The 23561-nt window shown below is 42.9% G+C and overlaps 2 protein-coding genes across 16 annotated transcripts in view; one reads left to right on the top strand and one right to left on the bottom strand.

The window, feature by feature from the left end:
• Braf (Braf transforming gene) overlaps window positions 1-9100 on the top strand; it is a 122428-nt gene extending 113328 nt beyond the window's left edge. For 10 of the 12 annotated variants that reach the window (XM_006505358.4, XM_006505355.4, XM_006505353.4 and 7 more), the window contains one exon: window positions 1927-9100. In XM_006505358.4, coding sequence (XP_006505421.1) covers window positions 1927-1949 — 23 coding nt within the window. In that variant the 3' untranslated portion in view covers window positions 1950-9100. The remainder of the gene's footprint in view (window positions 1-1926) is intronic. The other 2 variants (NM_139294.5, XM_011241137.2) reach the window with 2 other exon arrangements.
• A 3387-nt stretch (window positions 9101-12487) lies between these two features.
• Window positions 12488-19766, bottom strand: Ndufb2 (NADH:ubiquinone oxidoreductase subunit B2). 4 transcript variants are annotated; one of them, NR_152451.1, is made up of 4 exons: window positions 19528-19766; window positions 15736-15880; window positions 13966-14065; window positions 12488-12939 (listed from the first exon to the last, which is right to left on the bottom strand). NR_152451.1 is itself a non-coding variant. In NM_026612.4 (4 exons), the coding sequence occupies exons 1-3, from the start codon at window positions 19714-19716 to the stop codon at window positions 13991-13993; spliced, it is 318 nt and encodes a 105-aa protein (NP_080888.1). In that variant the 5' UTR covers window positions 19717-19766; the 3' UTR covers window positions 12488-12939; window positions 13966-13990. The 4 variants fall into 4 exon arrangements, 2 of the variants coding, with proteins under 2 accessions (NP_080888.1, NP_001345726.1); NR_152450.1 differs by having other exon boundaries at window positions 13970-14065; NM_026612.4 differs by having other exon boundaries at window positions 19619-19766.
• Between the last annotated feature and the right edge of the window lie 3795 nt (window positions 19767-23561).

The raw sequence follows: 23561 nt of genomic DNA, 5'->3' as shown, positions 1-23561 counted from the left end.
TACTGGTAGGTGGTGTTGTACTTAGCTAACGGAGTTATTACAAAATTTACTTGGTCCATAGAACACTCAAACATTTTAAGCATATGAAACGCAGAACATGAAAGGATTTTTTAATGGAGCTCTTTCTCTCCCAGCATACCTCTTACTAGTGTGTTCCTATCCTTGTCCATTGTCTTTCTGCTCACCCCTGCCACCCCTCATGCCCTACCGTCTTCATGTGACTCGCTCATACTCCATCCTTCGCTCCCTTCCTGGCTTCCTCCTCTTTTCTCCTTTCTTTATTAGCTTGTCAGCATTGGCATTTTTAAGCTCTCTCAAGCTGCTCAGAAACTCATGTGCTGTCCCATAAGCACTCAAGCAGTACCCCACAGAATGCATAGGAATTGATTTCCCCCTCCCCATTTGGCTCACTGGGAAATTAGCCCAAAAGGAAGAATGTTAAAATGTGGCAGATAAAATTTGTAGGTAACAGACACAGAGAACTTGGAAGCACTAGAGTTAAATCACTCTCCCTTTCTGTATATTTTTCTTAGTGGTGCTGTTTTGGTTTTATATTGTTTTGCTAAGAGTTCTAGTTTCTTCTCATAAAGGATTATACCCTACTGTTTTGTTCTGGGCCTTTTTATTTATTTATTTTTTAAGTTGTGTGATTTGGAGCAAGTTTCCAGACCACTTAGCAACTTGCCCATCTGAAAAACAGATTCCCTGTACATCCCAGGCTGGCCTGGAACTTGGGATTTCCCTACCAGTACCTGCCAAGTGCTGGGATTATAAGCAGGAACCACTATACCTGGCTTCCTTCTTTGGTCTTTTGGCTCAACAATGCCTTTGTTAGATAATCATTAAAAATAATCCTTGACGGAAAGAGATAATATGACTGTCTGTAGCCCAGTTAGTTGTGTTCAGGCTAGGAAAGCAAACTTTAATGATTAAAATGTGATTAGAGTGCTAAGAAAGATGGCAGGGAGACAAGAGGGTGGCAAGGTCAAGACCATCGTGCTGATCTTCTCAGCATATAAATCTTAGGATTCAGTCCACCAGTCATTAACAGTCTGCTCCATATGAGACATACCAACATTCCCTAGCAACCAGTCCAAATCTGACAGAAATTAAACACTGGAGAGGTTATTCCTAGTAAGAGAAAAATATCAGATGTAATAATATTCAGGAGTCTAAGGCAGAAGGTCATGGGTTCGAGGTCATCTATATAGCAAGATATTCTTTAAAATAAAAAAGTCAATGACAGAACTTACAAAGTCAAGTAGCTGGGGCTACCAATATGACTCAGGTGGTGGATGGGGCATGCCTTTTATCCCGGCACTTGGAGACAGAGGCAGGCAGATCTCTGTAAATTGAGACCAGCCTGGACTACAGAGCTAGTTCCAGGACACCCAAGACCACACAGAGAAACCCCGTCTTTAAAAAAAAAAAAAAAAAAATGAGGCTAGAGAGATGGCTCAGGGGCTGGAGGTTAAAAGCACTGATTGTCTTCCAGAGGTCCTGATTTCAATTCCCAGCAATCACAAGGTGGCTCACAACCATCTGTAATGGGACCTGATGCCGTTTTCTGGTGTGTCTGAAAATAGCACAGTGTACTCATATACAAAAAGTACGTAAATCTTTTAAAAAAAAAAGCAAAAGGAAAGTAGAAAGGTGGCTGTGTGAGGCCTGCCAAGGCTGTGAGTTTGAGGCTGCCCCGCAGCGTGGTACCCAGCTGGGACATTCTCCGTAGCTTGTTATTTTCTTGATGTGGCTGAATTGTTTTTTGTGGATTCCAATGACTCAAGGTTTAAACTAGTGACTTATGTTACAAGGTTTGTAATATATTTAGCTGATCACCTTTCAGTGAGACCCAAATAAGGCTTTTCTGTCTTGAAGTTCTTTCAAGATGACGTTTTAAAATCAGCTCTTGTCCTCCCTCTACAGGAGAATTTGCAGCCTTCAAGTAGCCAGTCCATCATGGCAGCATCTACTCTTTATTTCTTAAGTCTTGTGTTCATACAGTTTGTTAACATCAAAACACAGTTCTGTTCCTCAAAAAATTTTTTAAAGATACAAAATTTTCAATGCATAAGTTCATGTGGAACAGAATGGAATTTCCTATTCAACAAAAGAGGGAAGAATGTTTTAGGAACCAGAATTCTCTGCTGCCCGTGTTTCTTCTTCAACATAACTATCACGTGCATACAAGTCTGCCCATTCCCAAGAAGAAAGAGGAGAGACCCTGAATTCTGCCCTTTTGGTGGTCAGGCATGATGGAAAGAATTTGCTGCTGCAGCTTGGGAAAATTGCTATGGAAAGTCTGCCAGTCGACTTTGCCCTTCTAACCACCAGATCAGCCTGTGGCTGGTCATCTGATGGGGCGATTTCCATCACCAAGCATCGTTCTTGCCTATTCTGGGATTATGTTGTGGAGCACTTTCCCTGTCCAGCACCGTTCATTTCTGAGGGATGGAGTAAATGCAGCATTCCCTTGTGTAGCGCCTGTTCAGTCCTCAGCAGCTGCTGTCACAGCGAAGCTTTTTACAGTTAAGTGGTGGGGGAGAGTTGAGGAGAGCCTGCCTCGGGGCAGAGAAAAGGGGGTGCTGCATCTTCTTCCTCACCTCCAGCTCTCTCACCTCGGGTTGCCTTGCTCACTGGGCTCCGCCTAACCACTCAGGCTGCTCAGTGCTGGCACACATTGCCTTCTTTTCTCATTGGGTCCAGCAATTGAGGAGAGGGTTGGGGGATTGTTTCCTCCTCAATGTAGCAAATTCTCAGGAAAATACAGTCCATATCTTCCTCTCAGCTCTTCCAGTCACCAAATACTTACGTGGCTCCTTTGTCCAGGACATAAAACACCGTGGACAACACCTAATTAAAAGCCTACAAAACTGCTTACTGACAGTTTTGAATGTGAGACACTTGTGTAATTTAAATGTAAGGTACAGGTTTTAATTTCTGAGTTTCTTCTATTTTTATTTAAAAGAAGAAAATAATTTTCAGTTTTAATTGGAATAAATGAGTACTTCCCACAAGACTATATACCCTGAAAATTATATTTTTGTTAATTGTAAACAACTTTTAAAGAATAATTATTATCCTTTTCTCTACCTAAAAATTATGGGGAATCTTAGCATAATGACAATTATTTATACTTTTTAAATAAATGGTACTTGCTGGATCCACACTAACATCTTTGCTAACAATCCCATTGTTTCTTCCAACTTAACTCCTACACTACATCCTACATCCTCTTTCTAGTCTTTTATCTATAATATGCAACCTAAAATAAACGTGGTGGCGTCTCCATTCATTCTCCCTCTTCCTGTTTTCCCCAAGCCTGGTCTTCAAAAGGTTGGGTAATCGGTCCCTGAGCTCCCTAGCTGGCAATGCAACTATTAGGGACATTGGAGTTGCAGGAGAGCAGGAAGCCTGTCCCCAGCTGTTCTTCTAGAACCCTAAATCTTATCTTTGCACAGATCAAAAGTATCACCTCGTCACAGTTCTCCTTAGCCTTTACTTACAGGTAATATAAATAAAAATCACCATAGTAGTAAAGAAAACAACTGGATGGATTGATGACCAGTACCTCTCAGAGCCAGGAATCTTGAATCTCCAGGATTTATACGTGCAAATTTAAGGAGATGTACTTAGCAACTTCAAGCCAAGAACTTCCAAAATACTAGCGAATCTAAAATAAAATGGAATTTTGAGTTATTTTTAAAGTTCAAATTATAATTGATACCACTATGTATTTAAGCCTACTCACAGCAAGTTAGATGGATTTTGCTAAACTCATTGCCAGACTGTGGTGGTGGTGGTGGTAGTGTGCACCTTTAATCCAAGCAACTCAGCAATCAGAATGAGGTAAATCTCTGTGAATACAAGGCCTGCCTAGTCTGCAGCGCTAGTTCCAGGATAGCCAGGGCTACACACACAAAAACCCTCTCTCAAAAAAAACAAAATTAATTAGTTGATAATAAAAAATAACTAAAGTATCATCAAAGGAAGGCCTACTGGAAGTTTTATATATTCCCAGTAAATTGAAAAATATTCTGAAGTTATTAACCAGTTAGCAACAATGTGTTTTTAAGTCTTACATAAACAGAGCAAAGTCTTCAAATGTTTCAGAGCTGAGAAGATAATTGTGCTTGATATGAAAAATAGCCTCTCCATATGATGTGCCACATTGAAAGGCGTCATTACCCTTTTAAATACTTCTTAATGTGGCTTTGTTCCCTTTACCCAGGATTAGCTAGAAAGAGCTAGGTAGGCTTCGGCCACAGTTGCACATTTCGGGCCTGCTGAAGAATGGGAGCTTTGAAGGCTGGCCTTGGTGGAGGAGCCCCTCAGTGCTGGAGGGTGGGGCGTGTACGCAGCATGGAAGTGGTCTAGACAGAGTGCAAAGGGACAGACTTCTTTCTCATTTTAGTATAGGGTGATGTCTCACTTGAAATGAGAAAGTAGAGTTGATATTAAACGAAGCTGTGCCCAGAAACCAGGCTCAGGGTATTGTGAGATTTTCTTTTTAAATAGAGAATATAAAAGATAGAAATAAATATTTAAACCTTCCTTCTTATTTTCTATCAAATAGATTTTTTTTATCATTTGCAAACAACATAAAAAAAGGTTTCTTTTGTGGGGTTTTCTTTCCTTCTTTTTTTTTTTTTTTTTTTTTTAAGACTGCAGATAATCTTGTTGAGCTCCTCGGAAAATACAAGGAAGTCCGTGTTTGTGCAGAGCGCTTTATGAGTAACTGTATAGACAGTGTGGCTGCTTCACTCATCCCAGAGGGCTGCAGCTGTCGGCCCATGAAGTGGCTGCAGTGCCTCGTGAGATCTGCTTTGTTTTGTTTGGAGTGAAGTCTTTGAAAGGTTTGAGTGCAACTATATAGGACTGTTTTTAAATAAGTAGTATTCCTCATGAACTTTCTCATTGTTAAGCTACAGGACCCAAACTCTACCACTAAGATATTATTAACCTCAAAATGTAGTTTATAGAAGGAATTTGCAAATAGAATATCCAGTTCGTACTTATATGCATCTTCAACAAAGATTCTCTGTGACTTGTTGGATTTGGTTCCTGAACAGCCCATTTCTGTATTTGAGGTTAGGAGGGCATAATGAGGCATCCTAAAAGACAATCTGATATAAACTGTATGCTAGATGTATGCTGGTAGGGGAGAAAGCATTCTGTAAAGACATGATTTAAGACTTCAGCTCTGTCAACCAGAAACCTTGTAAATACTTCCTGTCTTGGTGCAGCCCCGCCCCTTTGATCACACGATGTTGTCTTGTGCTTGTCAGACACTGTCAGAGCTGCTGTTCGTCCCTCTGCAGATCTCACCTGTCCCCACTGCACACCCACCTCCTGCCTCTTGCAGACCTCAGCATCTAGCTTTAGTTGGAAACAGTTCAGGGTTCAGGTGACTTCTTAAAAAAAAAAAAAAACCCTACCTCCTCAGAATGAGGTAATGAATAGTTATTTATTTAAAGTATGAAGAGTCAGGAGCGCTCGAACATGAAGGTGATTTAAGATGGTTCCTTTCGTGTGTATTGTAGCTGAGCACTTGTTTTTGTCCTAAAGGGCATTATACATTTAAGCAGTGATTCTGTTTAAAGATGTTTTTCTTTAAAGGTGTAGCTCAGAGTATCTGTTGTTGGAATTGGTGCCAGAGTCTGCTTAATAGATTTCAGAATCCTAAGCTTAAGTCAGTCGCATGAAGTTAAGTAGTTATGGTAACACTTTGCTAGCCATGATATAATTCTACTTTTTAGGAGTAGGTTTGGCAAAACTGTATGCCTTCAAAGTGAGTTGGCCACAGCTTTGTCACATGCACAGATACTCATCTGAAGAGACTGCCCAGCTAAGAGGGCGGAAGGATACCCTTTTTTCCTACGATTCGCTTCTTTGTCCACGTTGGCATTGTTAGTACTAGTTTATCAGCACCTTGACCAGCAGATGTCAACCAATAAGCTATTTTTAAAACCATAGCCAGAGATGGAGAGGTCACTGTGAGTAGAAACAGCAGGACGCTTACAGGAGTGAAATGGTGTAGGGAGGCTCTAGAAAAATATCTTGACAATTTGCCAAATGATCTTACTGTGCCTTCATGATGCAATAAAAAAGCTAACATTTTAGCAGAAATCAGTGATTTACGAAGAGAGTGGCCAGTCTGGTTTAACTCAGCTGGGATAATATTTTTAGAGTGCAATTTAGACTGCGAAGATAAATGCACTAAAGAGTTTATAGCCAATTCACATTTGAAAAATAAGAAAATGGTAAATTTTCAGTGAAATATTTTTTTAAAGCACATAATCCCTAGTGTAGCCAGAAATATTTACCACATAGAGCAGCTAGGCTGAGATACAGTCCAGTGACATTTCTAGAGAAACCTTTTCTACTCCCACGGGCTCCTCAAAGCATGGAAATTTTATACAAAATGTTTGACATTTTAAGATACTGCTGTAGTTTAGTTTTGAAATAGTATGTGCTGAGCAGCAATCATGTACTAACTCAGAGAGAGAAAACAACAACAAATTGTGCATCTGATTTGTTTTCAGAGAAATGCTGCCAACTTAGATACTGAGTTCTCAGAGCTTCAAGTGTAAACTTGCCTCCCAAGTCCTGTTTGCAAATGAAGTTGGCTAGTGCTACTGACTGCTCCAGCACATGATGGAAGGCAGGGGGCTGTCTCTGAAGTGTCTTCTATAAAGGGACAATAGAATAGTGAGAGACCTGGTCAGTGTGTGTCAGCTGGACACTCCATGCTATGGGACTTGCATCTTCTGTCCTCACCATCCCCAAGACATTGTGCTTTCCTCAGTTGTCCTCTAGCTGTTTCACTCAGACACCAAGATGAATTACTGATGCCAGAAGGGGCCAAAATGGCCAGTGTGTTTTGGGGGTTGTATCAGTTGACTGGACAATAACTTTAATAGTTTCAGATCATTTATTTTTACTTCCATTTTGACAGACATTTAAATGGAAATTTAGTCCTAACTTTTGTCATTTGAAAGGAAAAATTAACAGTTCCTATAAGATACTTTTGAGGTGGAATCTGACATCCTAATTTTTTTTCTTTTCAGTGGGTTTGCAGCGAGGGTCTTGTATGCACTAGGCAAGGGTTCTACCACTAAGCCACATTTCCCAGGAAATAAAATGTTAACAGTTAAAACATACACACAAATACACAAACACCTTATTACCACTTTAGTAAAGTGAGAGATGTGCGTCCTTTGTCTCAGTCTCCACGATTTCAGCTGCCCCTTGTATGAATAACTCAGTCTCGCTAAACTGTTTACTTTTATTTACCTGGTTTGACTAGTTGCAGCTATATAACCAGTTGTGCATGAGGACAACAGCCAGTGTGTTTGTTTTGTTTTTGGTTTTTTGTGGTACATTTTTTGTAAAGAATTCTGTAGATTGAAGTGCTCTTTGAAAACAGAACTGAGATATATTTATTCTTGTTAGCATCAAAAAACATTTTGTGCAAATGATTTGCTTTTCCTGGCAGGCTGAGTACCATATCCAGCGCCCACAATTGCGGGTTCCCATCTACCATGTCCACAGGGGAGACAGACGGGAAGCACATGAGGGGTGTGTTTACAGAGTTGTAGGAGTTATGTAGTTCTCTTGTTGCCTTGGAAATCACTGTTGTTTTAAGACTGTTGAACCCGTGTGTTTGGCTGGGCTGTGAGTTACATGAAGAAACTGCAAACTAGCATATGCAGACAAAGCTCACAGACTAGGCGTAAATGGAGGAAAATGGACCAAAATAAGGCAGGGTGACACATAAACCTTGGGCTTCGGAGAAAACTAAGGGTGGAGATGAACTATAATCACCTGAATACAATGTAAGAGTGCAATAAGTGTGCTTATTCTAAGCTGTGAACTTCTTTTAAATCATTCCTTTCTAATACATTTATGTATGTTCCATTGCTGACTAAAACCAGCTATGAGAACATATGCCTTTTTATTCATGTTAACTACCAGTTTAAGTGGCTAACCTTAATGTCTTATTTATCTTCATTTTGTATTAGTTTACATACCAGGTATGTGTGTGTGCTGTACTCTTCTTCCCTTTATTTGAAAACACTTTTCACTGGGTCATCTCCTTGGCCATTCCACAACACAACTTTGGTTTGGCTTTCAATGTCACCTTATTTGATGGCCTGTGTCCCAGTAGCAGAATTTATGGTATTCCCATTGCTGGCTGCTCTTCCGACCCTTTGCTTCTACAGCACTTGTCTCTCCTAAGATAGTCAGAAACTAACTGATCAGGGGATGGACTTCACCATTCATCGTGTCTCTTCAATTCTATTAAATAGACCACTCTTGGGCTTTAGACCAGGAAAAAGGAGACAGCTCTAGCCATCTACCAAGCCTCACCCTAAAAGGTCACCCGTACTTCTTGGTCTGAGGACAAGTCTCCACTCCAGTAAGGGAGAGGGGAGGAAATGCTTCCTGTTTGAAATGCAGTGAATTCCTATGGCTCCTGTTTCACCACCCGCACCTATGGCAACCCATATACATTCCTCTTGTCTGTAACTGCCAAAGGTTGGGTTTATGTCACTTCAGTTCCACTCAAGCATTGAAAAGGTTCTCATGGAGTCTGGGGTGTGCCCAGTGAAAAGATGGGGACTTTTTCATTATCCACAGACCTCTCTATACCTGCTTTGCAAAAATTATAATGGAGTAACTATTTTTAAAGCTTATTTTTCAATTCATAAGAAAAAGACATTTATTTTCAATCAAATGGATGATGTCTCTTATCCCTTATCCCTCAATGTTTGCTTGAATTTTGTTTGTTCCCTATACCTACTCCCTAATTCTTTAGTTCCTTCCTGCTCAGGTCCCTTCATTTGTACTTTGGAGTTTTTCTCATGTAAATTTGTATAATGGAAAATATTGTTCAGTTTGGATAGAAAGCATGGAGAAATAAATAAAAAAAGATAGCTGAAAATCAAATTGAAGAAATTTATTTCTGTGTAAAGTTATTTAAAAACTCTGTATTATATTTAAAGAAAAAAGCCCAACCCCCCAAAAAGTGCTATGTAATTGATGTGAATATGCGAATACTGCTATAATAAAGATTGACTGCATGGAGAAACCTTAAGATTATTTTTCTAGCATTGCCATCCAACAACAGTAGGCGCTGGCTGTTGACGGTCATTTTCAGGCTAAGATGCATAATTAGTTCCATAATGTTGCTTGCTGCTTGATGGGTAGAGATGAAGTTGCCGAATCCCTGCATGGTCGAGCCAGCTTGTGATAGAGTCTTTGTCCAGTTTTGGTGAAGATCCTCAAACATTTAACAGTGTTGTGACCTGCATCTTTGGTTTAAAGTGACTGTTCTCTGTGTATCCATACAGTTGAAAGTCTAATTTAAAATTTTAAAGCAAGTGGATGTGTAGAAGTCATCTCAGAACTGTTTTTTTCCCTTGTGACACAGCTGGCAATCACAGCCTTTCTATAGTAACAGACTTTTGTCCACAAACACATCTGAAAGTGAACTGGTATGTGTTCACTCAGAGCTGGTGTTAACCCAACGACTTTATGCATTTAATTTCAGGATCTCCGTTTTGAAAAAAAAAAAAAAAACACTTGAAATAACCTCGGACAAAATATATCAAACTACTAGACAGTTTTCAGGAGAAAAAAAAAAAAAGATGATGGCCTTAACACTCCATACCTGGAAACCGTGAGAACAATATGAAGGGTATCTGGCAGGAGGGCAGGGGCCTGAGGGGTCCATTCTGGCCTTTCTGTTGTATGTGCCTCTCCAACCTAAACATGCTGCCAGGACTTAGCACTCTCTGATCCATAGCTTCCTCAGCTGAACAAAAATTATCCTGTATTTACAAACTGGCTTCCTAAATGACCATGTGTAATTACAAGTCATTATTCAGGGTATCATACATGATAGTTTTCCATACAACTTATCTCCGGATTATGAATGTTTTACTTATCTTTCAAAATGCTTTCACAAAGATCTCTACCATGCCAGCTCTTCTGAAGGGGCTGTGATCATTCTATCTTACTGTCTGGATTACATATAATCTCCCAAACTCACAATACTGGTAGAGCCATTAAGTAAGAGAATCCTCATCCCTGAACCTCTGATGGCCGTGCCCATCAATACACACTGGGTTTGACTTCCCAGAAGTGAATGCTGCTAGAAGAGGATGCTTGCCAGACAATGCTGCGCTTGCACCTGCTGTCTTTAAGTCCCTGAAAAGGACAGGAAGTGGAGGCTCCTTAGGTCCACACAGCACCTTGGGTACTCATGGCTCCGTGACAGTACATACTTGTCTCCTGCAGATGGCCAGATAGTAGTAGGAAACAGAAGAGCCATCCTGTTCTAGAGATCAGGTTTGGGGCTGGTGGGGCTCTCCTGTGAAATCATACCAGGATCCCAGGGTGGTTAGAAACCTAGCTTAGGTGAAATGTTCTAAAAATATTAGTCACAAAAAGTAAATAGTTGCTTTTATTTAGAGTAGTGGTTCTCAACCTATGGGTTCTTGACCTTTCAGGGGGACACCAAAGACACTGGAAAATACAGATAACTGCATTACAAATCCACAGTAACAAAACTACAGTTACAAAGTAGCGGTAAAAAAACACTTTGTGGCTGGGGATCACCACATGAGGAACTCTATTAAAGGGACGCAGCATTAGGAAGGTTGAGAACCAACGGTTTAGAGAGTATTTCCTTCCTGCTCGGCATAGTCTAAGCCGTTTTACAAATGAGGACATAGACTTAGGGTCAGACCTGGCTACCTGACCTCCAGAGCTTGAAGTGTTATATCTATCAGATTGTACACTGAAACCCACAAGTAGGTAGTTAAACCAGCTAGGGATATAGCCACTGACCATGTTTCATTGTTTGGGTTTGGCTTTTTTTCTACTAACAGGAAGAATTTGGCAAATTTCCAACCCATCTGCCCATAACTCCACTTTAATCTAATAAAACAGAAATAATACTGTGAAGATTGAATGAAATACATGCTTATAACAGTGTCTAGCCTGTGCTACAATTTGCTGCGAATTTCCATTGTATGTTACCATCAATAAATGTGGTACTTACTGTTTCTTTGGGAAACAAACCCTTTTCCACTTTAAGGTATTTTCTCATGTGCTATATATACAACCAAGTAGAAGCCATTTCTTTGAGCAGGTTGGGAGTTTACCCGTTACGTAACTTCTTTGCCTTTAAGGAAAAGAACTAATGGGATTATCCTACTTAAACACACTGTGTAGACTTTATTCTAAGTGGCTCTTCTGCCACAAGGAGAGGGTAAGGACCAGAAAAGAGCCACTCTCTTGGTCTTTCAATTTTTAAAGCCTCTGGACTGGTTACGCTTGCTCACACTCACACAGATGTGAACCCAGCCCCATGCAAGTGTCCCCAGTGCCACAGGTAGGACTGACTCTGGCTGCCAGTGAGAAAGGCAGCTGCTCCACTTATTTCAGCTCCTACTGCTACTGTGGCAACCGAGGAAAAGGAAGTAGATATCTGTGTTATAGGAAAACATAGCATAGTCCAGCTTGAAGCCTGCTCTAAGTTGGTTTGGGGTACTTAATGACAGACACAAGCTTACAACAAACACCTAGTTCCACCCTCTCCTTACTTGTTCACAGCCAAATCAGGCAGTCTCTCAAACAACCTTGATAAGTCATCTTGATCTTAAACCAACCTTCTGTAGACCCTCCTTACTCAGTACAGCTACATCATCTGTGATTTGAAAAGATTTGACACACACACACACACACCCATAAACTCTTGTGTTTGAACACATGACCCATGGAGAATGGCACTGTTAAGAGGTGTGTCCTCGTTAGAGGAAGTGAGTCACTGCAAGGGTAGGCTCTGAGGTCTCCAATGCTCAAGCTACATCCAGTGTCGCATAGTCTCCTGCTGCCTTCGGATCAAGATGAAGAACTCTTAGCTCCTCCTCCAGCACTTTGTCTGCCTGGATGCTGCCATGCTTCCCACCTTGATAATAATGGACTGAACCTCTGAGACTGTAACCCAGCCCCAATTAAATGTCTTTCTTTAAAAGACTTGCCTTGGTCATAGTGTCTCTTCACGGAATGGAAACCCTAGGACACTGCCTTACCACATCAGCCAGTCGAATTTTTTCCCAGTTCTGATTACTGACTTTCCTTCTTAAAGTCCTCTATAAACAAAATCCTTTTGTCTGGGTGAATCTGAGACACATCTCATTCTGTCCCCCAGGCTGTCTCCAGCAATCCCTTGGCCTCACTCTCCACAAAGCTAAACTTAGAGGTGTGCAACTCCACCCCACCCCCAAATCCTGGCACTGTACTCCAAAGACCAAGGTGATCAAACCCCAATGAATAATTAAGTACTCAAGCTACATCACACCAGACTTTTCTCTGTAGATGGAGGACTTCCTCATAACTCTTGTGGTGCCACAGAAAGTGGAGGGAGACCCTGGAACAAAATCTTGGAAAAAAAATATAAACTCTTAACCTTATCTCCATCCCTAAGAAGTTCTAAGTCACACGTGACTTATGAGTCCTACAAGAGGCCACTTGGAAAGCAATGGACTCTTCTGACCCCTAACCTCTGGGGCAACAATCTCTGGAGCATCTATATGGTCACATCACCTGTCAGCACACGAGGCAGAGGCATGGTACTTAAGTTATACGTAAGCTTTGGAGTCATAGGTAACCTAACAAGTGAGTGATGCTAAGCAAGAAACAATCTCCGTGGTCCTTGATAGCCTCAAAGAACATCTACCTACATCATAGGGGACCCGAGAGGGTCAGCTGAAAGGGCACAAACCACTGGACCAGCAAGCAGTTAGAGGATAGGAAATAAAGGACAGTTGTCATCAGAAACATAACTCAGTTCCTCGTTTTTGGCAAGCCACTTTAATTTACACCTTTAATGAAGTCTGTAATTTCTTGAAATGTCTCACCTTGCTCCTGTAGGAAAAGAAAAGTAGTTAAGTTTTAAGAACTATTACATTTACTAATCCAAATGCATACTCTTGTTTATCCAATTAAGCTTTTTTTTTTTTTTTTGAGCTCTGAGTAGTCTTTCAGAAGAGAAAAGCAAAATCCCCCTTTCCACTCCAGCCATTAGTATTAATTCCGTCTTCCCCTCTGAATGGTGAGAGCAGGCATGCTTTTGCAGCTTCATATCATAAACTAACTGTAAGTCACCAGACTAGAACTGTTGTTGTTGTTGTTATTTAGTAGTTTTGTTTTTTGAGACAGGATAGCCACAAACTCAGAGTCTCTGCCCGCCTCTGCCTCTGCCTCTGCCTCTGCCTCTGCCTCTGCCTCTGCCTCTGCCTCTGCCTCTGCCTCCCAGTGGCTGTTCCACCACCCAGCTGTTCTTCGTGGTCTTATCTAGCTCAGGCTGGCCCAACCCTATAGTACTGGTCCTCTTGTCTCCGCATCCCGAGTGCTGGTATTAAAAGAAAGAACCAACAAGCCTGGTCCTCTCTGGTTTGTTACACTTTGCTTTGTGCTGGCAACTGAACCCAGGGACCTCCCTGTGCAGAACTGGCCTGTCTTTATTCAATTGGTGGTTAGTGTTCCGAAACTATAACCTAACCCTAAAAATACTTTTTTTGTTTTTAATATATGATAAGAAGAAGGAATAAAGGGGCACAGGCTAGCAAACATGAAACCGGTTACACAGAAGTAGCGGCGGTGCGGCGTGCTGTCAGGCTAGGCTTGTTCAAGGCCATCAAACGCGCAAAACAGGTCAGAATTTGAAAAAGCTTTAGAGGCTGGAGAAATGGCTCATCAGTTAAGAGCGCTTGCTGTTCTTCCAGAGAACCTGCTTCTGATTCCCAGCAACCACACGGCGGCTCTCAACTGTGTGTACTCTGGTTCCAAAGGATCTGGTGCCCTCATACAGACAAACATGCAGGGAAAACACCAATGCATATGACACTCTGTGTATCCTTAAAAAAAAAAAAAAAAAAACTTAGGGCACACCTACTCGTCCAGAGAGTTTACAGTGTCAGTCCTCGTCATCAGGAGGGATTCCCAGTTCTTCATCTGTCCACTGTGAAGGATCTGGATATGAAAAGTGACCCTGGTGACAACGGATCAAAAGAAAACAAGGTCAAAGGTCTGTACTCATAAATGCAGCCAGTTAAGTTTCAAAATAAAGCTTGAGAGGAGAAACAATGTAATCACTACAGCTAACACCTGCCACACATAGCATGAGCACTATCCGCCCTTAACCACTGGCTCAACCCACTTCAATCTACTCACTACCCAGGGGCTGGGACTCTTTTAGAGGTAGCAGCCTAAGCCAATGAGTGTGTTTATGATGGAGTATAAGAAGTGGAGGCCACAGATTTCATACACACTCCTCATCTCAGCAGTTTCTCACTGTCACCCTCCCCTCCTGCTGTGACATTTGGGAGTCTCAAGTGGATGCAGTCTTCTCCTGACTTGGAGCCCTGTCTGCTGCAATATCATCCACGGCCTACAGCCTAATACAACGGAAATGCAGCAGATGGCTCCAACAGGCAATGTGCGGCCAAAGCTCCTTTCCAAGAAGCAAGGGCACAGAGAAGTGCTCAGAGGACAGAAGCAGAGCACTCTACCATTGTGAACCTATAAAAACCTGTGTAGTGTCCTCTGTTTACATTTCCTTATCGTGCATGCATGCCCACATGCCATAGTACACCTTGGGCAGGCAGAAGTCCATCGACTGGTGGAAGTCTGTTCTTTTTCCATTAAATGGGTTCCAGGGATGGAACTCAGGTTGTCAAGCCCAAAGTGCCTTTAACTTGCTGAGCCATATTACCAGCTAAAGACAGTTTTGTTATTGAAAAAGCTATTTAAATTGGATTTTTCCCCCCACCTATCCTGAAAACTAACCTAAATTTACTAAACTTCAAAGTTTCCTAGATTCATAAACTTCAATTTTGAAATTTCATCTTTTTTGGCTTCTTTTAGTGCTGGGGATTGGACCCCAGGAGACTCATTGCCCAGCAACCAACCTCAATGTCTTGGCCAGGCAGTGGCGGCACTCGACTTTAATCCCAGCAGTCGGCAGGCAGAGGTAGGCAGATTTCTGAGTTCGAGGCCAGCCTGGTCTACAAAGTGAGTTCCAGGACAGCCAGGGCTACACAAAGAAACCCTGTCTCAAAGAAAAAAACAAAAGATTTCAATGTCTTAAGGATGTAATTTCCTAGAAAACACGAGTCTATATAAATGTGACAAGCAATAGAATAACAGAAAGTGACCAATAACTCCCTTTCTCAAGACGGATTATCTTTTATCTAGTACACCCAAATCTAGTTGCTCTGGGCCTCTGGATGTTAAGCATTTTAAAAGAACTTAATGCTGGCTGTGGTGGTGCCTGCCTAGTGCTTAGAAGGCAGGGAGTTAAGGGACAGTCCTACCTACCTATATGGAAAGTGAGCACAACCTGGGCTACGTATTACCCCAAAAAAGTTTTGACCCACAAATGAAGATAAGTGTAGCACACCAATCCTAGAATTACTTTTAATCCCCCCCTCCTCACATGGCTACCTAATGGACACCACAAATCACGGATCCCCACAATGTACATCAACATATAAACAGGTCCAAAAGTGACAAGTCTCACTAGGTAATATGACAATATGGTGGTAAAGGAATATATCTGGACAGAAAAAAAAAAAAAATCTCCAAACACAAGCTAAGCTATCTATGCATCTCCCCTCTCCTGCTCTCAAATTGGGACTAGAACTGTTCTCCTGTACTTACCAGCACAGCATCCGAGTCATGCCAAAATCGCCAAAGAATCCAGAACCACATGAGTGAGCTTAAGAACTCACCCTGGATCACCTGGGACCGGGTAAGCTGGGGAAACTCCCTGTACCGGGGCTGAATATGTACACCACCGCCAGCGCTGGAAGACAAAGCAATCCGGGAAACGGCTTCTTACTCCACTCAGAGAAATCAGCTCAGCTTTCTGTAGCATCCTTAAAACTGAAGCTAGCACATCTCATCATAAAATACAGATTGGCAGGCTCCCACTTCCTTTACACAATGGCTTGTCATTTAGCTTGCTTTAAACTTGGGGAGCAGGAAAAGTAGCTGAATTGACCAGAGGCCAATGTATGGTTTCATTTCGTAGATAGTCACCATTTTGCACCAGGAATATTAGTGATGGTTATGGGGTGCCACCCCAACAGTTTTGTATAAGGGACTGTGAGCCTGAAGTAGTAGGTAATTAACTTACCCTCCCCGAAAAAGAAAATCAAAGTTATTTTTGTTCTATGTACTTTCTCTATGTACTTGAGAGAATATAGATCCTGTGCCCTAGTGTAATCTTTCTCCAAAGACTGTCACACAGAAGCTAAGCCCTGGAGCACAGACCTGCAATCAGCATTTGGAGGGGAAAGGCAGGAGGCAGCTCAGCATCAGCTACACAGAGTTCAAGGTCAGCCTGGGCTGCTCGACCTTAGCCCAGGAGGTGGAAGAAAAAAGAAATTTTAAAGACTATCATATAGGAAAGTTAATGAGAAAATCTTTTTTAAAATTCTTATTCCTCTGAAAAAAAAGCAAAGAAGCTGCAACAATAAGCCTGACTAAAATCAGCTAGGTGTCATGCAGGCATTTGTTGGCAAGCTGGGGCATACACTCCATAAGGGCTACACTTTCAACTGGGACTGTGGTAAGTGTAAGTTGACTCTAATGTAAATGAGGTAATTTATACTTAATGTAGGTATTTCTATCACCTATTCAGCAGCAAACCATATGCTGATGCATATGAACCAGATATAAAAATCTTGAGTGTGCCTATATAAAATATGTTCTACATATTTTCAGTCCAGCATAGCAAAAAATGCACTAAAAGTTCCTGTAGAATTTTTAAGTAGCAATTTTCCTATGGTTCTTCCCCAACCTCTGCCTATCTTTTTGTCCTAGCAGAAGAGTGAGTCTCGCTCAGTCACTCTGGACTACATCCCCTTGAGATAGGATCTTCTTGACAGTGTCCTGCAGCACTGGGGTTATATGCAGATGGCAACTCCTGGCTCTCCCTCTGGGTGCTGGCATCCAAACTCAAGTTCTGCCCGCCCCGCCCCCCCACCCCACCCCCGTTCTTACCCACTGAACCAGCTCTTCAGCCCTGGTGGTTGTTGACCAGCTGGGACTGTTTCTATTATTCCCTCCCATTCTGAAAGATCGCTAGCTAGCTCTTCAGTATTCACCACGTGCACCGCGCTGGACTTTATGGCTGTTGTCTGAACTTTATAAGACACCTTTATGTGACAGATGCTGACTTACAGTTTTACAAATGTGATCATAAGCATTTTGATGACAAAGCCCAAGAATGTTGCCTACAAGCGAATAACATTAAATAATTTTGTTTTTATTTTCCATTTTATTAACTAAAGACCTAACTCTTGTGCTTGGGGTATAGCACGATGATATAGTACTTGCCTAACAGGGGTTTGGTCCCAAGTGACACACACACATATACACACACAGACACAAACCATAACCCTCCGTTGAAATTCCAACCAGCTAAAGTTGTCTTGGTGATAAAGATCTATTTTTGTGTAAGTGTTTGCCCAGCTGATAGCATGTCCAGTTGGAAGGCTCTGAATGAGATCTTAGTTATCGATGGTGTGAGAGGTGATTTTTAACGAGGCAACCTCGCCATGTGGCCCAGGCTGTCCTTGAATTCACTATTTAGCCCAAGTTGGCCAGGGACTCATCATCCTTCTGCCTCTGCCTCCTGCACGCTGAGATTAAAGGAATGCCATCACCATGCTCTAGTCCTTTATAGACAGGATCTCCCTGTGTAGGCCAGGCTGGCCTCAAACTCCTGGTCCTCTGACAAGGCCTCCCCACAGCATGTTCACCTGTTCCTTTTAGCCATTCTGTCAGCTGTCATTGCTTCACAACTTAAAGAACATAGCAGAGCCGCTTCTGTAATTCCCTTGTTTGCCAACTGTATTTAACAGTTATTACCCAAGATCTACCTGTGCAGCCAGACCATAGTGGCACACACCTTTAATCCCAGGACTCTGGAAGCAGAGGCAGGCAGATCTCTGCGAGTTTGAAGACAGCCTGATCTACAAAGTGAGCTCCAGGGTAGTCAGGGGTACACAGAGAAACCCTGTCCCCAAAAGGGGTGGGGGGAGGAAAGGAGGAAGGCAAAATCTCAATAAACACTTGTGTGTCATGCTTCAGCCAGACTAAGTGCACTGTGGCAATCTAGATACCCTGAGGGGTCTCCCAATTAAAATAAACATGATGCTAAAATGAAATAAATAAAAGGTCCTTTTTCAAGTATCAGTAACTGGGGGGCTGGTGAGATGGCTCAGTGGGTAAGAGCACCCGACTGCTCTTCCGAAGGTCCAGAGTTCAAATCCCAGCAACCACATGGTGGCTCACAACCATCCGTACACGAGATCTGACTCCCTCTTCTGAAGTGTCTGAAGACAGCTACAATGTACTTTCATATAATAAATAAATAAATCTTAAAAAAAAAAAAAAAAGTATCAGTAACTGAGCACAAATGCCTGGGAAGCCAGTACTGAAGCTGGCATTCACAGGGATCCCACTCTGACGACTCAGAGACCCAAGACAAGTGGTCTATCATTAGACTCCTGAATCAAGCTGTAGCCCCATAATGAAAGGGCGAAAAGTAATAATAAATCAACGAGAAGGAAACTGAAACTTAGTTACCAGAAGCCAAACTTCAGGTAAGTTTCCACCTGAACTATTGCTGGGTTGGACCTTTTGTGGCCCAAAAACCCAAACCAAGGGCTGGGAACTTAGATGAATAGTGGAACCCTTCTTCCCCCGTTGGAGGTAAGGGAAATCCAAGCTAAGTAGTGAAACTGGACGGGAAGCATCCCCAAAACGGTATGAAGATCTTAAAAGAAATCTCGGTGGACAAAACCTGCCAGGTTATATGCGAGCGAGAGAGAGACAGAGACAGAGAGACAGAGACAGACAGAGACTGAGAGACAGATCAATACAACAAAATAAAGCTATAAGTATTACAAATCTCGGGTGGAGAGAAGGCAAAATGAGTAAGACACAGCATCCAATCTAGGATTTAAAGTGCCAAATCTAAACACTGACTTGGGGGCGCACGCCTTTAATCCCAGCACTCCGAAAGCAGAGACAGGAGGATCACTAATGAGTTCCAGGTCAGTCGAGGCTACACAGTGAGGCTCAAAAAAAGTGCCAAATTTTAATCGTAAAAATGTACCTAATGGTGAAAAGAACAGACTATACTACCTTACTGACTCAAGGTCTCCGTGTCTGCCCTGCCTGGACCCGTCTTGTCTCTGAGCCCATCTCCACCCGTCTCCATGCGCTCGGGACCTCCACTAGCCAGCTGCTTGGAAGGCTCAGTCCGGGAGACTGTGCGGGACTGGATTCTTATCACTCGGGTCTTAGTTAACGCCTCTCTCCCGCAACCCTGCGCCATCCCTTCACCTCTAGCCCACCAAGCCGACTAAAAGGCCAGTCTCGGTCCAGGCAAAACTACAAGACCCAGCATGCCTCGGGCGGCAGCGGAGTTTCACGCACCCTCCCGGGCGACTGCTTCAAGGTGACAGCGTCCGGATGGCAGCGCTGCCTGTTCAAGCCGGCCGAACCCTCGCCCCCGCCCGACACTCACTGACGGACTCCACTGTCTCCAGCCGCCCGCGCGCGGCAGCCCCGGAGCAGGCGGCCTCCGACGCGGCCGAAAGGTACCAGACGGGTGAGCGCAGACATACTAGCAAGACTGCAGTTCCCACCCCTGATGCGTCACTTCCCCGAGTCCCGGCCCGTGACGTCACTGCGTCGCACTGCGTCTCTACCCGGGCTGATGGTAGGCCACAGGGGACAAGTTCAAGCCATTGGCGGACCTTAGAGGCTCCAGGTTAACGGGCAGATAGGTCGTCCTTCAGGAGGAGCCCTGGCTGCCTCGTGGCACAGCCTGGCAAGGTGCTCTTGGCTGACCTTACTGCTGCTCCCTGCTTTGGCTCATATAGACGGTGCTTTCATGCATGTTCTTGCCACTGTGGGCCCTTGTTAAAGGCCTAAGCCCTTTCTGAACCACGCAATGTTTATTTTATAACATCGCAATGTTTATTTTATAGCATCGTTGTTTCAGCATTGTTCTGAATGACTAATCAGCCAGGGTGTTAAATTTCAGAACCTGGACTGGTGGCACGGGAATCACCTGAGGAACCCAACCCGGCACACTCGGAATAAGTCGGCCAGGAACATGGGGGAAAGTTCCTAACGCCTCGAGCCTTAGCCAATTCGAGGTTTTTTGGCATTTCCTCTTGTTATTAATGTAATAAGCAAGCAGAAAAATAAGGACATGAGGGCAGTCCAGTTAAGATGCAACACCAAGATGGCAACAAATCGAGACCTGACTTCAGCCGTAGAAATGTACTCGCAGTGGGAGCTGTAACACAAATAGATGCACGTAGACGCGCAGATGCGCTCAGTCTCCGGCCATTAGTGGGGAGGGAATATGAATTTTCAAGCTCATCCTCATAAAACAAGACATACATATCTGTTCCGAGTTACTAGGTCTATAGGATAGCCTACTGTCATCTTTCCAGAAAAACTAATTTTTTCACTCACTTCAGATTTCCTTCAAGAAACAAAGGCTCCACTGGCTATTAAAATAGTCCGCCTTCCTCGGCCTGCTTTTTTCTCTCAGTATTGCCTCTGTTGAAATCTGGATAGACTCCAAACCTAAGACTACTCCTAACCCCAAGAGGTTGTGAGAAACGGACTTTTTTCTATAAACAGTAGCTAGCACACCAACAGTCAATACTCTAATAATCTCCACCTTGTAAAATTATTCAAGTATTTTAATCATCTGGAAAACCTGTTTACACAAAGGCCTTCCATTCTGACGACAAGAGCTATGGACCCCTTCCTTCCCTCCTTCCTTTGCATCTATTAGGAACTATCCAACCATGGCAGAGTCTGAGGTCGCACTCTACCAATAGGATGAGACACAGTCATCACCTGTATTAGAATAACAACTGAACTTCCCGCCCTAGTGTGCTTGCAAGGCCACTGTAAGTTATGGCACATTTTACCAAAAGAAAAATTAATAATAATAATAATAATATGTTGCTTTGCAGGATTACTTTCGCTATGATCTAGTGGGTAGGGGTGTGTGTGATACCAAGAATATTGATTCCAACAAGGTCTTCCCTGGTACATTATGGTTTGGGTTGGTTGATTTGAAGAACATGCAGTTTTAGGTTATAACATTAGTGTACCAACATCACATATTAGAAATTTGCTATGATGTTTCATATTCAAGAGTCAAGTACTCATCAAGGCCAGACTTGAATTTAGTGACTTGGAAGCATCAAATATGACTGATAATTTGCCTTCTGTGCCCATATGTGGGCCTCTTTGCCCTTTTATGTAACAGGAAACCTGTCCTAGGAGTCAAACCCAAGGGAGACCTTGAGTGTTGTTATGTGTGGGCTCACATGTACCATGGCATAAATGTGGTGATCAGAGCACAGTCAATCAAGAGATTATTCTCTTCTTCTGCCATCTGAGATCCAGGCTTCCATTATTTTATTTGTGTGTGTGTGTGTGTGTGTGTGTTGCCACTGCATCCACGCAGTCAGAGGAAATCTGCAGGAATTGGTTCTCCTTTGTCATGCAGGTCCCATGAACTCAGACCAGAAGGTGTGGCCGAACACACCTCTATTCTTGGAACCTGCTAAGCTACTTCACTGGCTTTACTAAATAGGAATCTTTTTCTTTAGCTCCTCAAAGCTTTTAAAGACAATAGCCCCTCCATTTTCTAAACCTGACTCCATCCCACCAACTTTTGGCTCCCAAATACTGACTTTTGACTGGCAAACTGTGTCTGCTAAATACAAGCCTTGGGTTAAACCTGAACCTGTAGAATTCTATGGATGGAAGTTGACTTTCCAGTTTATAGTCAATGGCATGGTTTTCTCTGAGCTACTGTCCACCACTCTTTTTAACAACTCGTACAAACCACTAAGAGAGACAGATCGTGAATGGAAAGCTCACGTCTCAAACTACATAGCTGTCTAGCTCCAGGCAAGACCACAGAACAAACACAGCTTATATTTCTAAGAGGCCATAAAGGACCCGTGAGATGTTCCATGTGTAAACAGGTTGGCCATGCATACCTAATAACCTGGGTTGTTACAGGATATTTGAACCTATTTCTAGTTGTGGTGTGGATCAGCCCTTAGGACACACATTTAATCCTTCTGGTTGGAATATAGACACACCCTTAGTACTCGCTTTTAATCCCAAACAATGAAGGTAAAGTTAGCTTGTAGAAGGAAGCACCCATGTTTGAAAGTGATGTCTAGCCGGGCATGGTGGCACACGCCTTTAGTCCCAGCACTCGGGAGGCAGGCAGATTTCTGAGTTCGAGGCCAGCCTGGTCTACAAAGTGAGTTCCAGGACAGCCAGGTCTATACAGAGAAACCCTGTCTTGAAAAACCAAAAAAAAAAAAAAAAAAGAAAAAAAAAGTGATGTCTAATTGAGTGGCAGACAAAGTGATGAATCACAGAAAGATTTGACAGAATAGAGGATGACCAACTCTCACAAGAGAGAGGGAAGGGGAGCTACTGAAGGGAGAGGCAGTGCAGGAATACAGGAGAGTTGAGAGAGTAGAGCAGCACAGAGAGGGAAGAGGCAGTTTACTGGGAGACTTTTACAGAGACAGATTAAAGAGAGAACAAGCTAAATACAGGTAAAGACAGAACGAGCAAGAGAATGAGAAGGAACCAGAAGATTAGGAACGATTGCTAGAGTTAGTTTGAGGCAAAGCAATGCAATTCAGAGGCCGAGAGAAAAGCCAGGTTGAGTAAATCAGCTTGGAGAGGAGTTTGAGCCAGACAGCTGAGTTGATCCAGCCAGCCAGAGTTGAGAAAAGGGTAGAAAGGGTGAGCTGGTTCAGCAGTCAGTCTCAGAGGCTGAGGACAGTCTAGGTCCAGATTAGATTTTACAGAGGCCAGGAGCCTCCAGGACTAGGCTTAGTTAGCAGAGACTGTAAGCTTCCCAGACAATTACAACAAAAGAAAAAAAGTTATTTTTACAGCCTTGGTTCCTCCTCAGAATCCATGGTGGAAGGAGAGAACCAACGCCTCTGACCTCAATACCCACACGTACACATCACAGGCACACACAGTAAAAAGAGCTTAGGAATTGGGAGGTATCTCGTCCAAACCCCAGCTGTGGCAATTAACCTTGTGATTTAGGGCAAGTAATCTTTCTCCTCTGAACACCAAAGCCCTCCGTCTGCACAAGTCACTTAAGATATTAGAAGGCCCAGAGCTTGTTCTCAGGAAAATTCCTATTCCTTTAGTACTCTCTCCTCTTCTGGTATTAAAGTATTACAGGTAGGCTGACGTTTATTCACTCATGAATATGAGTGCTGTCTGCATGTATGCATACATGACAGAAGAGGACATCAGATCCTACTATCGATGGTGGTGAGCCACCATGTGGGTGCTGGGAATTGAACTCAGGACCTCATTCAGCCACTGGACTGTCTCTCCAGCCCTCACTCATCTTTCTTAATAAGTCACAAAAGGGGATGTAT

Source organism: Mus musculus, chromosome 6 (assembly GCF_000001635.26).
Source record: "Mus musculus strain C57BL/6J chromosome 6, GRCm38.p6 C57BL/6J".
NCBI classification, from domain to species: domain Eukaryota; kingdom Metazoa; phylum Chordata; class Mammalia; order Rodentia; family Muridae; genus Mus; species Mus musculus.
The sequence above is the reverse complement of the archived record's forward strand: the minus strand, read 5'-3'. Positions and strand labels throughout refer to the sequence as shown.

What these genes read in the sequence shown, in the direction of transcription:
- Ndufb2 (NM_026612.4), bottom strand. Translation starts at nt 19,716, where the DNA reads ATGTCTGCGCTCACCCGTCTGGTACCTTTCGGCCGCGTCGGAGGCCGC. An exon ending in GGAGACAGTGGAGTCCGTCA is followed by an intron (nt 15,881 to 19,618) that starts GTGAGTGTCGGG and finishes TTTGTCTTCCAG; the next exon opens with CGCTGGCGGTGGTGTACATA. An exon ending in ATGACTCGGATGCTGTGCTG is followed by an intron (nt 14,066 to 15,735) that starts GTAAGTACAGGA and finishes CGTTGTCACCAG; the next exon opens with GGTCACTTTTCATATCCAGA.